At 41.5% G+C, this 16,188-nt stretch overlaps 1 protein-coding gene across 6 annotated transcripts in view; it reads right to left on the bottom strand.

Annotated features, from left to right (window-relative positions):
• The window catches only part of FBXL2 (F-box and leucine rich repeat protein 2), a 108,447-nt gene that overhangs the window by 12,671 nt on the left and 79,588 nt on the right, over positions 1-16,188 (bottom strand). For all 6 annotated transcript variants that reach the window (XM_072793506.1, XM_072793507.1, XM_072793508.1 and 3 more), the window contains 6 exons: positions 16,001-16,127; positions 15,794-15,868; positions 13,949-14,079; positions 12,391-12,451; positions 11,579-11,623; positions 10,974-11,030 (listed from right to left, as the gene is read on the bottom strand). In XM_072793506.1, coding sequence (XP_072649607.1) covers positions 10,974-11,030; positions 11,579-11,623; positions 12,391-12,451; positions 13,949-14,079; positions 15,794-15,868; positions 16,001-16,127 — 496 coding nt within the window. The remainder of the gene's footprint in view (positions 1-10,973; positions 11,031-11,578; positions 11,624-12,390; positions 12,452-13,948; positions 14,080-15,793; positions 15,869-16,000; positions 16,128-16,188) is intronic.

Raw genomic sequence — 16,188 nt, 5'->3', positions numbered from 1 at the left:
TTTGAGCTCTTCTTTGAGCAACATGGGAAATACTTCCTTTCTCCTGAATCCAAACATGCCATATGATCTATGTGAAACAGTATTTATATGATCGATTACTCCTGTTCACTTGCTTTTAGCTTTAGAACTGATTTATGGATAAAGCCAGAAAGCTTTTCAGGAAGCTGTTTATTTTTTTTTATTTTTTTTATTTTTTAATTTTTATTTATTCATGATAGGCACACAGTGAGAGAGAGAGAGGCAGAGACACAGGCAGAGGGAGAAGCAGGCTCCATGCACCGGGAGCCTGACGTGGGATTCGATCCTGGATCTCCAGGATCGCGCCCTGGGCCAAAGGCAGGCGCCAAACCGCTGCGCCACCCAGGGATCCCCAGGAAGCTGTTTAAATCAAGAAATAGAATTAGGGGCACCTGGGTGGCACAGTTGGTTGGGTGTCCAGCTGTTGGTTTCAGCTAAGGTCATGATCTCAGGGTTGTGAGATCCAGTCCATGTCAGGCTCTGTGCTCAGTATGGAATCTGCCTGGGAATCTCGCTCCCTCTCCCTCTGCAGTTCCCTCCCTCTCTCTTTCTCACTCTCTCAAATAAATAGATCTTTTTAAAAAATAGAATTTGAAAAGAAATTAACTAAAAAATTTTAAAAAGAAATAGAATTTGATTATTTCTAATAAAGTACAACCAGAAACAAAGTGTGTATGTATACGTATTATTTACATATACACATATATGGATAGGCACACATATACACCATGCAGATTAGAAGAAGTTCAAGATGATATAAGATATATAAGATATAACAACTTTGTTGTTTTAATACAGGGGAACTGAGGAATCAAAAAGTTAATGGTTGCATCTGGGACCAAAGGGATAGATGCTCTCATATTAATTTAAAAGCTTCTATACTGGCATATGCATGTATTTATATAATTTAAATTTTATTTTTAAAGATTTTATGTATTATTTATATGACAGAGAGAGAGAGCATAAGCAGGCAGAGCAGCAGGCAGAGGGAGACGATGAGGTAGAAGCAAGCTCCCCACCAAGCAGAGAGCCTGTGGCCCCATCCCAGGACCCCAGGACCATGACTTGAGCAGAAGGCAGACATTTAACTGATTGAGACACCCAGGCGTGCCAAGTATTTATATAATTTAAAAACTGGTTTAATTTAAGGATAATCAGAGGGGCTCTTGACATGTTCCCCAGGGTCAATGGAAAATCTGCCAACACAGTTTACTCAGCAGAGGGGCCTTTTAGTTTATGCTAATAATGGGCCAACGGTCAAAGCCATCTGGGTTAGGCCACTCACTGTTTATACATTATTTCCTTTATGCTTCAGAGCATCCCTGCAGAGCTCTCCACTTTACAGATGAGGAAACTGAGGTTCAAAGAAGTTGGGATGTGCCCATTATAGTAAGCTCAGGGTAGCCTTAATAAGCCTCTCCCCCTGCCCTGCCTTATCTCGTCCACCCACAGTATCCTGCAGATTTAAGACTGTTTATGGTAGGTGTGTTAAGAGGAAGGAATATTCTAGAAAAACAAGTTTACCACTGATAGGCATTATCTATTCACAGGCTAATTGGGAGTGTCATATTCTGCAAGTGAACAGCTTATCCTATCATTCCTGAGAAAGCAGTAGCAGCCAGGGGTGGTAGGGGTGAATATGCAGAGCAAGAAGTGTAACTACCATTACTACTACTACTACTATTTATCTATTTTTTATATTTTATTTATTCATTCATGATAGACACAGAGAGAGAGGCAGAGACAGGCAGAGGGAAAAGCAGGCTCCATGCAGGGAGCCTGATGCAGAACTTGATCCCAGGACCCCAGGATCATGCTCTGGGCCCAAGGCAGGCACTAAACTGCTGAGCCACCCAGGGATCCCTGTGTAACTACTTTTTTTTTTTTTAATTTTTATTTATTTATGATAGTCACAGAGAGAGAGAGAGAGAGAGAGAGAGAGAGAGGCAGAGGGAGAGGCTCCATGCACCGGGAGCCCGACGTGGGATCCGATCCCGGGTCTCCAGGATCGTGCCCTGGGCCAAAGGCAGGCGCCAAACCGCTGCGTCACCCAGGGATCCCCCTGTGTAACTACTTTTAAATGCAAAACAGCAGGTGTCTTTTGCTAGAAGGAGGGAGAGTAGGGGAGAAAATCTCTCAATCTCACATAGAATTTCTCCAGAAGAAAGAGACATTAGCCACAGACACTATCCCTGACGGTGCAGGTTGGGAAACAGGGTAACTGGGAGATTTTAGATGAGTGGGATTTTTCTCTTGTATTTTTGGCACTTAAAAAGCTTTGGGCAGCCCAGGTGGCTCAGCAGTTTAGCGCCACCTTCAGCCCTGGGTGTGATCCTGGAGACCCAGGATTGAGTCCCATGTCGGGCTCCCAGCATGGAGCCTGCTTCATTCTCTCTAAGTAAATAAATTAAATCTTAAAAAAAAAAAAAAAAAGCTTTAATTTTTTTCTTCTGAATTTTATCAAATGCTTTTTTTTTTTTTTGCATTAATTGCTGTGATCACTAATTTTTCTTCTACCCAGCCCGTTAACATGGTGGATTATACTGATCCATTTTCAAATATTAAACTAGACTTGTGTCCCTGGAAAAAAACCCTGCATGCTCAGGGTAATTATTTTTTATATTGCTGAATTCTATTTGCTAATATTTTAAGGGCATTTACTTCTATGTTTATGAGGGATACTAGTCTATAGTTTTGTCTCTTGGTACTACTATTGCCTGTTTTTTTTTTTTTTTTAAGATTTATTTATTTTAGAGAGAGAGAAAGCAAACACGGAATGGGGGTGCAGAGGGAGAGAAAGAGACAATCTTAGGCAGACTCTGCTGAGTGTGGAGCCCAACAGGGGGGTTGATCTCATGACCCTGAGATCAGGACCTGAGCGGAAACCAAGAGTCGGATACTTAACCGCCTGCGCCACCCAGGTGCCCCTATTGCCTGGCTTTTATATCAGGTATTACTGGCCTCGAAATGGGTTGTGAACTATTCTGTCATTTATTTTCTGGAAGAAACTCTTTAGAATTGACTTCAGTGTTTGGTAGGATTCTTCAGTGAGATCATCTGGACTGGGATATTTCTTTTTTGACAGTTTAAAAATTATGAATTCAATTACTTTAGTACCTACAAGGCTATTGAAATGACCTCTTAAAATGAATGAACTGTCTTGCTTTGCCTTTTCAATGTACTAGGGGAAGTGGTCAAACTGATTTCTGTGGAGGTGTTTCTAATACTCCCTCATCATCCTGTAAGGTCTTCAGGGCCTGTAGTGATGGCCCGGGTCTCAGTCTGTTTGTGCTGCTGTAACAAAATGCTACAGACAGGCGTATAAACCCCAGAAATTTCTCCCTCACAGTTTGGAGACAGGAAATCTCCGATGACAGTGCAGGCAGATCTGATGTGGTGGCTGGAGACAAGCCCCTTCCCAGTTCACAGCCAGTGTCTTCTGGCTGTATACTCCTCAAGTGGTGGACGCAGTGAGGGATCCATCTGGAGGCTCTTTTAGAAGAGCATTTAGCTCATCCGTGAATGAGCTCTTAGCCTAATCACCTCCCCAAGATCCTAAGACCATCCCTGTTGGGGGGTAAGATTCAACATATGAATTTGGGGGGGACACATACAGACCATAGCACTTCTGTTTCATTCTCATTGTGTGGTAATATCATCTCTTCATCAGTCTTGCTAGAGGTCTGTTTCAAAGAACCAGCTTTTTGTTTTGCTGACTTTTTTCTATTGTTTTTTACTTTTTATTTATTGATTTCTACTATTATTTTTAGTTTATTCTTTCTTTTCCTTATTTTGCTTTTTTCTGGTTTCATCTAGGTCAGAGTTTAAGATTATTGAGACTTTCCTTATTTGTTTTAAAGTTTATTTATTTTATTTAAGTACTGTCTACACCCATCATGAGTGCTCATTAAGCTTGAACTCAGGTGCTTTACTGACTGAGCCAAAAAGACACCCCAAGACATTCCTTATTTTTATGTAATCATTTAATGCCACAAATTTCCCTTTTAGCACTGCTTTACTGCATCCAACATATTTTAATTTTTTAAAAAGATTTCAATTAATTAATTAATTAATTTTATTTATTTGATATATAGAGAGAGCATAAGCAAGGAGAGCAGGTGGCAGAGGGCGAAGCAGGCTCCCTGCTGAGCAGGGAGCCCAATGTGGGACTCAATCCCAGGGCCCTGGGATCATGACCTGAGCTGAAGGTAGATGCTTAACCTCCTGAGCCACCCAAGTGCCCTATTTTGATATGTTCTAGCTTTTTTCATTTAGTTTAACTGTTAAAAAATTTCCCTTGGGGTGTTGTTTTCTAGTGTGGCTGCATTCTCATAGTGGTTTTAAGTTTTATATACTTGCTGATTTTCTGTCTGGTTGTTCCATCAATTGTTGAGAGTAGAATACTAATGTGTCCAACTATTACTGTGGATTTTCCGGTTCTAACAGTTTTTGCTTCACATAATTTGCAACTCTGTTATTTGGTATATATATGTTAAAGATGGCATTGTCTTCTTTTTAAAAATATTTTATTTATTTATTTGAGAGAGGGAGGAGAGCATGAGCTGCTGGAGGGGCAGAGAGAGAAGCAGACTCCCTGCTGAGCAGGGAGCCTGACTCGGGGCTCCATCCCAGGACCCTGAGATCATGGCCTGAGCTGAAGGCAGACGCTTAACCAACTGAGCCACCCAGACACTCCTCTATTTTCTATTTTAAAATTTATATCTGCTTTAATTTTTGTTATTTATTCCTTTCTGTTAACTTTGGGCTTGGTTTGTTTTTTCCTTTATAGCTCTAGAAGTGTAAAGTTAGATTGTTTTAGATCTAGTCATATAGTTGGGTCATGGTTTTTTATCCATTTAGCACCTCAATGTCTTTTGATTGGGGAATTTAATCCATTTACATTTAGAGTGATTATTGACAGGGAAGGACTTATTGCTATTTTTTAAGCTAAGGAAGTTCGCTTACAGCAGATATAGGAGGATGACATGATAGTACTCAGACTTGTTTGTTCTCACCCCTTTTCTTCCACTTCTACTAGGCTGCTAGGGAGTGTCCTATGATTCAGAAGTATGTTTGTGTGAGTGCGTGTGTATGTGTGTATATCCCACATCTTGGGCATTGCTCCCTACCAAAACCCAGGGACTTAATGGAATTTGAACTGAAATGTTAATAAGAAATTAAAAAATTCAAGCCACTTGTCTGTTAAAATTAGGATAGGCCATGACCTGAGAAATCTGGATATTCTCCTCTTCCCCAGGGCCCAGAATCTTCCCCTGAGATCTGTTCCAACAATAAGAACTCTTTTCCTCCCCCTTTTCTCTCTGAGTTTGGTGATGTGAAACTGAAGGAGCTGGTCAGGCTGCCTTGACAAGGTTGCTTGATACCATAGGTAAGGAGAACTTGGGGAGTTTAGGATTCCTGATTGCAGAAACTCCTCACCTGCTCCTTCAGCCAAAAAAGCAGCTTCTCATGTAAGATCCTAGCATGGCCAGGGAACTGCTGGCAGTCTCCAGAAAAGGGCTGCACTCCTTGGGACCTGAGCACCACAGTTGTAGGGATCATTACTCACATAACAGTTTCTGTGCCTGACTCGCTCAGATTTGGGCTGGCTTGTTCACATCCTACTTTGTTCCAAAAGAGGATTGGAAGTGGCTTCTCCTGGCTAAGCCTTGTGCAAGATGCTGTTGGTAGAAGAAAGAGGAAAGATCCTGACTCTGTCTTCCGGGAATTGATAGTCTAAATCACAATCCTAGACTACCTCTAAAATTACTACTGAGGAAAGCTTCCTTGGCTAATAGTGCAACTACTAAAAAAAATCAAGGCTAGAGATATGACTAAAAAGCCAACAGACAATTTAAAATGCAATTAAAACAAATATTTAGTTAACCCAAAAAGAAGATGGGAAAGGAGGAGCAGAGAATAGAAAGCAAAAGGGAGAAAATACCCAACTGCATCAATATTACACTAAATATAAATGTCTAAACATTTTGATTAAAAGAGAATTTATCAGACTGGATAAAAGCAAGACAGCCTTTATATACAAAAACATAGATTAATTGAAAGAAAATGATATGTCCTGCAAAAATAAGCATAAAAAGAATGATCTTAATATCAGATAAAGTAGACTTCAGGACAAAGATTTAATCAATGATAAGATTTTAATCAATCAATAACATTTAATAATGATAAAAATGTCAAGTCTTCCAGAAGATACAGTAATTATAAATTTGCACTCAAATCAGAGGATAAAATGTTAGTGAGGATAAGAAAAGTCTGAGCCATAGGAGGCTACTCTGAACTGGATATGAGGTTTAAGTCCCAATACCTTGTTCAGGATTTGTGGGTTTCCATGTGTGCATGGAGTTGTTCTACTTATAAAGTTTTAGGAATGGTCTAATGAGTTTGGTGAATCTCAACATTCTAACTTGAGACAATTAGAAGAAATGAATAAACCAGGGTCTCCAGTTTGGGAGCAAAATATGGGCCAGGTTACTTTTAGGTATGCCACAGAACACTGGCCTTCAGACTGTGAGCCCCTATCTCAGCTTCTCACTGTCAGCCTGGTAGGCCTCACAGAGACAGTTGATTGGAACAGGTCTACCCTCTTTAGTGGGGGCCATGACGCTCTGGTCCTGCTTCCCATTCAGCCTCATCTCCTCTCCTTCCTCACTCTGAAACCCAGACATGGCTTCTGTCAATCTAAGAATATGTGCTGTTTTCTCCATAAAAAAGGCTTGTAAGCCCTTCTCTACCGTACTCTTGCTACCGCTTCAAGACTGGCTCAGCAGCTGAGAGTTAAACAGAATGACAGCTAAGTGAAGACGGTGAATCTTGGGGATCCCTGGGTGGCTCAGTGGTTTGGTGCCTGCCTTTGGCCCAGGGCGCGATCCTGGAGTCCCAGGATTGAGTCCCATGTCGGGCTCCCTGCATGGAGCCTGCTTTTCCTCTGCCTGTGTCTCCTGCCTCTCTCTCTATGTCTATCATGAATAAATAAATAAATTTTAAAAATCTAGCTCATTAAAAAAAAAAAAAAAAAGAAGGTGAATCTTGAGGATCAAGGAAATGAGTTAATAATTGACCACACAGGGGATCCCTGGGTGGCTCAGCAGTTTAGTGCCTGCCTTTGGCCCAGGGCACGATCCTGGAGTCCTGGGATCGAGTCCCATGTTGGGCTCCCGGCATGGAGCCTGCTTCTCCCTCCTCCTTTGTCTCTGCCACTCTCTCTCTCTCTATGTCTATCATAAATAAATAAATAAATAAATAAATAAATAAATAAATAAATAAGTAAATCTATCTTAAAAAAAAAAAATTGACCACACAATTTAGGCTGAGTGGGGAGGAGAAAGGGACATCAAATGGGAATTGACAATGATAAGATGGTAGGCTTAAAGGGACCCATTTAGATTCAATTTTGGTTGCAGCTGGGTGACACAAAGAGTGACTGGGAAAGACAAGAGATGCTGGTCAGACCGTGGGGTGTGACACTGAGACATAAACAACACACATTCTATTTCACGTTGTTATTTTCCAAAGTGTTCAATGTCTCATTTTAAAATGGATGAAACAGTCATCTAAATGTTACCAAGTCTTGTTACCCCTATTTTCCCTCTTGTGTCCCAGTTGAGTAGTGGTTTGATAACAAGATTGTTTCATATCATCAAGAGCAGCTTTCCACCAGTTGAGTAACTTGTATACTTGTCATTCTGAAAGGACAGTGACTCACTAGACACCTGATGGCCTTGGCCTCCTATGCAACATCACTGAGCTTCGATAAATCAGGATGAAAGATAAAACTCTATAGCATTGAAGACAGTAATGGGGACTTCCTTTTTGGCTATATTCCTTATTCTTTAATATAATAAATTCCTAAAATTCTTCTTGGATAGCTTCTAGGACAAATGAGTTGCATAATAAGATTTTTAAAAGCTCCCCAAAACTGTCTCTGATATTGAAAAGGAAATCAGAAAACAAAGCAAGTTTCAAAATCAACAGAACTTGCTGATGACACATCCTACAAGTTAAAAACTAGTGTATGAGAAAGGATCCTTAACATCCTCTTATCAAATTTCATGACACTATAGATCCTTCCAGGTCCTACTCTGTGTTCTTTTGAATCTGGAATTCCCCTTGTTTGAAAATATCTAATGACTTTTCAAATAAACATGATTAGTTTTCCTTTTCAAATAGCCATCTGCATTTTGTTAAAGTGTGTGTACAAGGCCTCACTTCCCTTGGGGATCACCGAGTGACTCCTAGACAGGGCAGTGTGTGTACACAATTGCCTCTTGTCTGAAGGACAACCTCGGAAACTGCAGTGTTGGGAACTGAGGTGCAGTGATCACCTGGCTTTGGCCTGGTGGTCACTTCCCTCATTCCTATATGCTTGCAGATCTCTAGTAAAATATAAAAGCCATACTTTGCAATTCTGAATCTACAGAGTCCTTCCCCCAACTATAGTTGCCTCTTCTGATCTCTGTAGGCTGGGGTAGGAGTCCCTGCTGGGAACCCCAGAGTAGCCTGTTTGTGGCTCTGTCAGAGGCAATACTCTCTGAGCCTCCCATAATAAGGTGAGCTGCCTTGTGATGGGGAATGGGCTGCTCCTGGGCTGCCGCCTGGCTCAGCATGAGGCCTATAGAGGAGAGATGTGCAGGCATCACCTGACACACTCATGGCCTGCCATCCTACATCCTCCAAGAGCTGCCATCATATGCAAGCTACTGCACATCTGCTCTGTCAGACCTGCTGCAGTAGACATGTACTTACAACAAAACCTGCACTCTAACCTGCCCTCAGCTTGACCTGAGGGTTGAGAAGCATTGCTATTACTGTCCATCATTAGAGTGCCTAGTGCTCCTGGAGTACAGTACCCCCGAAACAAGGATCCAGACCACTTCTCTGAAATTTCAGAATGAGGATAAAGTTGGCCTCTCCTATTGAACTGTCTTTTTATTCCCCAGTGCCGAGAATAGTGCCTGGCTTGTGAGAGTCTGGAGGTGATAGTAATGAGATGGGGGTGGAATAGATGTAATCTGGCTCATTTCCTTTTTGTCTTGGCTCTTAGACATCTTCAAAGCTAAGTTTAGATTCCAACTGTCATTGTTTCCCTGTTTTTTCTGCTAATAATTCTTTCTGGTTTTTATTTTGGGCTCTTGGCATTTTGGCTTTATTATACTTATCTTTCATTCTAAGTTCTGTTTCTAGAAGTAGCTTGTATAAGTACAAGGGACATGATGGAGAAGATTTTCAGTCACCAGTATCCCTGCTTGGGAAAACACCCTATATTGTTAGATGTTCCCTGACAAGTTACCAGTGGAGCCTGCACTACTGAGGAGATAGCAGCAGGGCAGGAGGCAGAGAGCTAGTGGGAGGCCCTGTTGGCTCAGTGCAACTCCTCCTGGGGCCCCTCCATCCGGATTCAAGATTTCTTGTAAATGCTGATGAAGAGCTGGGAGTCTGAGTCTAGGCTATCTCAGGGTAGGGCAGAGAGAGCCTTTGAGCAGCAGAGAGGAGGGGTTAAAGGGAATAATAAAGTACCAGGGCTCCTAAATTTCCCATCTCTGAAAGGTTGGGGGTCAAGGGGCAAAGGGTGGTGAGGATAAAGGGAGAGTATCTTCAGTACAGGTTCTGTCAATTATAAAACTGTATCTGAACTAATTTGGGAGTAAAGACAGTACTACAAAATAGTAGAGGGAAACAATTTAGTCAGAGAGTTTGAAGATTTATTTTTTAAAACAAGTCTTTTCTTTTATTTATTTATTTATTTATTTATTTATTGAGAGAAGAAAGAGTGAGCAGGCACATACGCAAGTTGTGGGGAGGGGCAGAGGGACAGAAACCCCAAACAGACTCCCTGCTGAGTGTGGAGACCACCTCAGGGCTTGATCCCACAACCCATGAGACCATGACCTCAGCAAAAACAAACTGTCCAATGCTCAACCAAGCAAACACCCAGGTGCTCCTAGTCAGAGAGTTTGGATACAGGTAGGTTCCTGACTAATCTCTGAAATCTGACTCCAAACTCTTAACAAAAAAATGTCCCAGAGCTGTCCAGGGCCCAGTTGTACTTGTGCCTAAGACAGAAAGTATCCAGAGGAAATGTACAAATTAGGAAAATTGGTGGGGTCAGTACCCCAAAGCCAAATGGAGCTTTAATGGTGTTATAAAATTCTGGCTCCCACAGAGAGAGCAAGATTCAAGACAACAGAGAAAGCCAGCTTAAGAAAAAGTCTGTTGTGTGTCTCAGGGCAGCAGAAAGACCAGAGCCCATGGAGGCCAAAAAACCTGGGGCCTCCAAACCATTGTGTGATTTTGGGCAAGTTTAATTGCTCTGAGCCTCAGGGTCTTCACTGATAAAATGGAGATGTCCAGAGTCGTACATCACAGGGCTGTGGATGGAATAAAATGAGACAATATATCTAGTGGGCATAGTAGCACAGTTCATGTGGGCTTGCCCAAAGGGTGGGGATTCCATCCTTCCTCCAGGCTCCACACTGAGCAGGGAGCCTAATGTAGGTCTCGATCTCAGGACCCTGGGTCATGAACTGAGGAGATGCTTAACCCACCGAGCCACCCAGGCACCCCAGGAGCTTTTAATATATTTTAATTCTTCTTCCCCCATAGATAGATATAAGCAGGTATGGAATGAAATATGACACAAGGATGGCCTCAATCTTTTGTCTCGATTTTATCATTGTAACATGCTAAGTTTCACTCTCCCTGAGATAATGAACATGAATGGAGTGGTAAGGACATGGGTTTCTACAACAGGTTCACATCCTAAAATGAAAGCAGTAACATTTAGATAACCTACCTCCCAAATTAGCCCAACTAGCAGACCTTTGAAACCAAGAATGATGATACCTTTACAGAAAGGAAAACCAAACAGATTCTTGCTGTGGTGGGAGAGTTCTTTCATCTCTAAAAGGTGAATAATGTCACCAAAAACTCAGACTCACCAAGGCTTGCAGTTTAGGACAGTGAACGGAGAGCTGGATGAGTGTGCTGTCGGTTATCTGGAGAGAAACATGCTGTGTCAGTGTGGCTTCCACACCAGAACTTAATACCTAATTTTGGTTTCTCCTGAACATGAGAATCAAAAGGTGTAAAACAGAATTAAAAACTCATCTCAAGTACACTCAGGCTGGGAGCTCCTCTCTTCACCAACAATTTCAATTTCTATAGACACAAAGCTGTGTTTTAGTCTCTCCTCTGGTGACCCAAGGACAGAGGACAAAGAGGGAGTCACCCAGGATTCTCCTCTGTAGTCACCTCATCACTGTACTTGCAAACCTATTTCTCCCTTCAATTCTGTGAAATACATATTTTTTTAATGTTTGGCAAAAAATGGAGCCACCCTGACTTCTCAACTGTAGCTCTGGTGGCTAAGAATAGCCCAAAGTTCATGCATCCCACTGCCATGGCCCTCATGGGTTCCCAATTCCTAACCCACACACTGGGGTGAGGAGGGTTCAGACAACAGCCAGCTGGGGTCTCTGGCTGTGCCTGTTTGTCTCTCAGGACTGAGGGGCAGCCCTGCAGGGCTTGTCAGGTGGGTACTTACCAGGATGCATTCTTCAAGATCCATCTTCTCCAGGTCATGGCAATTCTGGAAAAGTCCGTAAGACATCCCCCACCATGTGGTCAGTGGTCAGGGCAACACTGGTGACTTGCCCTATCTGAGTACTGGCCCCGAATCCTTGTTCTCTTCCATTAAGGAGTGTGACCCAGTGAGCCAGCACTTCTGAGAAGGTGCCTTTTGAATCACATTCACTTTGAAAATGGGAATGTGGCCACCCTGGGCTTCATTTCCTTTTCTCATCTGGAAAGGTAGGGCCTTCCACCTTCCCAGTGGCTCATGGGTATCCTCCTCTAAATTTAGCCATAGAATAGGCTTGGGAAGGCATGGGGTAGAGTGCTCAAGCACAGTGTGGACAGGTGAGGGTTAGGGTAGGAGGAAGAGTATATCACCATCCCCATGGGTTCCCAGCAACAGGCCAGAGAGACCCCCATGATGGTTAGTGTCTAAAGGGTGATGTGGAAGGAGCAGAGGCACAGCACAATTCAGTTAGGGGAAGCTACTGACAGGCTGCATCAGGGTTTGTATGAGGAAGGGCATGTCCTGCCAGGGAAGAAGTTTCTCTCATTGTGGTCCCACCTGACCAAGTGAGAGTGCTCTAGACCTGCTCCAGAACCCCCTAGAGGACCACTTTCCCTTTTTGGGGAAAATGTGAAAATGTACCCTGAGCACTCTACTTCATATCTGTCCTTTCTGAAGGTACACACATTTTTGCACATTCCAAACCACAGCAAGTTATTTTGAAATGGGGGAGGTAAATTATAGTTTGGTTCTGTTTTTTGAAACCTCTGGCTTACCCGAGCTAAAAGTGTAAAGCCTGCATCAGTCAAATGGGAACATCGGGCAGCCTCCAAAATCCTGGGATATAGGGTGCATGGGAGGAAAAGGTAGTGACTGATTAACAATAGAAACACATATTTTAAGATGCACACAATTGAGTTTATTCTGCTCTCTGACACATGTTTGCTTCTGGAACAGCCCTGAGGACTGGTAAATGCAAATACTGTCCCACTGGATAGATGAGGGGAAGCAGGCTTAGGGAGAAATGTGGCCTGCCTTAAGTCCCAAGGTTCCAGCTCAAATTCAGATAGTGAACCCAGGAATCTTACCATAATATCAGGACATTGCTGCTGCTATTGCTTTTAAATATTACTCCAATATTTGTTTTTTAAACACAATTAAAATGAACTTTTACTCAACAAAGTTATCTTGATATATAAACTGCATTTAGTGAAATTCCCAGTTACCCTAATAGAAACTTTAAAAATTTGCAGCAAGTGAAAAACATGAGTTAATTCTCAATGCCCATGCTTAATGGGGATGGAGTAATAAATAACATTTTAAAGTTAAATATGCCCTTGTAGCAGTAATTTTAACCACATTTCTGACCAGTTTTGATCACCCATATTCCTTCTACAATTCAGAAATATCAAAATTGTCTAGAATTGTCCCTAATGCAATAGTAAGAAAAATGGGCAAAAGACACCAAGAGACAATCCTTAAAAGATATAAAACTGGTGTAAGCATGAGAAATGGATCAGTTTCACTGATGAGTAAACAACAAAATAAGTATCTTTTTTTTTTAATAAGTATCTTTTTTCAGCCTCTTGTACAGGGGTTAAGTCTCAAACACTACTTTTACTTCCTACTCATCATATGGCCCAAGATACATTATGTGATTTTCTTTGAGTCCCAATCTCTCCTCTGCAAAACAAGTGAGAATAATAGTGCATATCTCCTATAGATGTGGTCAGGATTAACTGAGATAATGCTTATAAAAGTGCCCAACACAGAGCCTGGAATATAAATGAGTTCAACTGATGTTAATTATGATTATTACTTTGTTGCCATTATTAAAGTTTTAATATTCATAATATTACTGGAGAAAATCAATATTTATTTGTTACAACAGAACTTCTTTCTCCTGGGGAAGGTGATAAATAAGGTTACTGTGATCCCCTACCCCCTTCTGTCCATTTAGCATCTGGTGTAGGGGAGAATCTGGTGACATTTGGATGTAAGGTTGTCATTCTGACACTATCAGATCACTCTGATGTCAAAGTTATAACAGGATGAAGCAAATCAAGTGGGCACATGTGTAAAGTCCACCAAGAAATTACAGTTCAGGTTCCCTGATGGTGGACAGTTTGGTACCCTCCTGTATACCCGTAAATAACCTGGATTACATATTGTTCCACCCCAACCCATCTAGCAAAAGCCAGCAATAACACAATCCCACTGCCACCTCCATCACTACCTATCCACCTGCTGGCAAACCTTTCCCTTCCTGCAGGAAGACTTCCTGGTCAGTCCTGCCAAGCTCTGAGCTACAAAGCAAAAGCATGGTGCACTCACTGAAGTCTCGGGCAGTTCAAAGCCAGGGCTGTGAGAGAGGCGTCTGTGAGGTTACTGCAGCCAGAAAGGCAGAGGGCCTGAAGCCGATGGCAGCCCCTGCATATCTGCACCACACCTTCATCTGTAATGCGCTAGGGAAAGCCAAAATAGGAAAGAACATCAGAAGGCACCAACAATACTGAAATGAGAGCAGCAAAAAATGGAATCTACTGCTGATCTGTTAAGTTGCCAAATACTAGCATTTTATCCTAACAGTTTAAATAAAATAAAATGAAGTACAGAGTTGACATGTATTGGTTACCTCTGTACAGCTTTAAAATATTCTAGCATTACCAATAGAGAATGACATTTTTTAAAAAGATTTCTTTATTTTAGAGAGAGTGTATGTGTGCGCAAGCAGGGGGACAGGCAAAGGGAAGGGTGAAAGAGAATCTTCAAGCAGACTCTACTGAATGTGGAGCTGAACATGGGATTCAATCTCAAGAGCCCAAGATCATGACCTAAACTGAAATCAAGAGTCAGATGCTCAATCAACTGAGCAACCCAGGTGCCTCCCAAGAATGAAATTTAAAAATTCCATTCCCCTCTCCAGCATTCATTTGATTTTTTTTTTTTCAGGAAGAATTCATAAACTTATGTTAAAGACCAGATTAAATAAAGAGCTCATAAGATTTGCCTAGTTAAAAAAAAAAAAGTTAAGAAACAAAACAAAACAAACAAAAAAAGATTTGCCTAGTTAAGTGATATAATAATTTTTGGTTGAATTTCTACAGATTAATGTTTTAAGTATCTACCATATAAACCACATATGTATATATTTATAAATATTTCCTCAAATGTTTTAGAAAATAGCATATGAAATAAATCACTAAATTATTGATAAATAACTTGCATATTTATTTTTTTTTAAAGATTTATTTATCCATTTTAAAGACAGAGAGAGAGTGTGAGGAAGGAGGGTTAGAGGGGGAGAATCTTAAAGCAGACCTGCAGAAGGCCCAATCTTACAACCTGTGAGATCACGACCCATAACATCACAACCTGAGCCAAAACAAAGAGTTGGATGCTTAACTGACTGAGCTACCCAGGCATCCCTGGCTTGCACACTTATATTCTACTTTAAGCCATCTGCCAGTTCCCTCCTACATGTAATGCAAGATCCTAATATTGCACAGTGCCCATAAAGTCATTATTTGTCCAGAAGACAGTTTCTGTTCTATCTCCCACCATCAAGGATTCTAAAGACTTAAATGATTCATTTACTGAATACCAACTGCAAGGAATTTCTTTTATATTTCTCAAAATTTATGCTCCCCTTGAGAAACCCAGGAGAATGTAGTAAGCGCTCTTCAAGAATCAACACTGACAATGGCCGTGAGGATGGAACAAGTGTTTTTCACATGCTAATGCCAAAATGAAAATTGCATCTTGCTCTTGCTTTATTTTTCAAAGCATTTTCACATCTATCATTTCATTTTATCCACTGAGATATGAGAGGTGTCATTATCCCCAGTTTATAAGTTAAAAAAAAAAAGACATTAAGAACTTACCATGAATTTGTTCAGGTTACTGACTAGTTCACAGTATTCCTGATATCTTAAAATAAATCGCAATGTCAATCTATATTATTTTTAGAGGAAAATGTTAGTGGCTTTGTATTGGCCATTGTGTTTAGACTGTTATTCTTTCATCTTGTGGCAAACTAACAGATCATATGAGGACACAGAATAAGAAAAAAAAGGGTGTGGCGACCATCCCACCTGCCTGGGTACTTCAAAGAGGGCCTACAGCAGACTCAGGGAGCTTGGGACAGGAGGATGCTCCCAGGTAAAGCACGTTACTTACTGAGCAGGACTGTAAGTTGAGGCTCACAAGTTCATGGCAGTAATTCTGAATGTGTTTCAGAGCTTCATCTTCTAACTGAGTGGACAGAGAGGGATGGAACCAGGTGAGGGAATAGTGAAGAATCAAAAAAAAATGCAACAGCAAGTTCTCTAATGAAGTGCCCACACCTCCTGTTAGATAAACACACCTCAATAGACCCCTCGGTACCTGTGTGCAGCCCCTTAGGAGTAGAGCTTTTAGGCCTCGACAACCTCGCACCAGTGCCTCAATGCCATCCTTTGTGATTTGGTCACACCAAGAGAGATTCAGGTACTCCAGGTTTCGGCAGCCCTCACTGAAAGAATAAGAAACAAGACCATACATGTGCAATCTATCCTACAGGTAGTGTATTATCA

Source organism: Canis lupus, chromosome 22 (assembly GCF_048164855.1).
Source record: "Canis lupus baileyi chromosome 22, mCanLup2.hap1, whole genome shotgun sequence".
Taxonomy (NCBI): Eukaryota; Metazoa; Chordata; class Mammalia; order Carnivora; family Canidae; genus Canis; species Canis lupus.
Note: the sequence above shows the minus strand (reverse complement) of the source record. Positions and strands in the feature narration are given on the sequence as shown.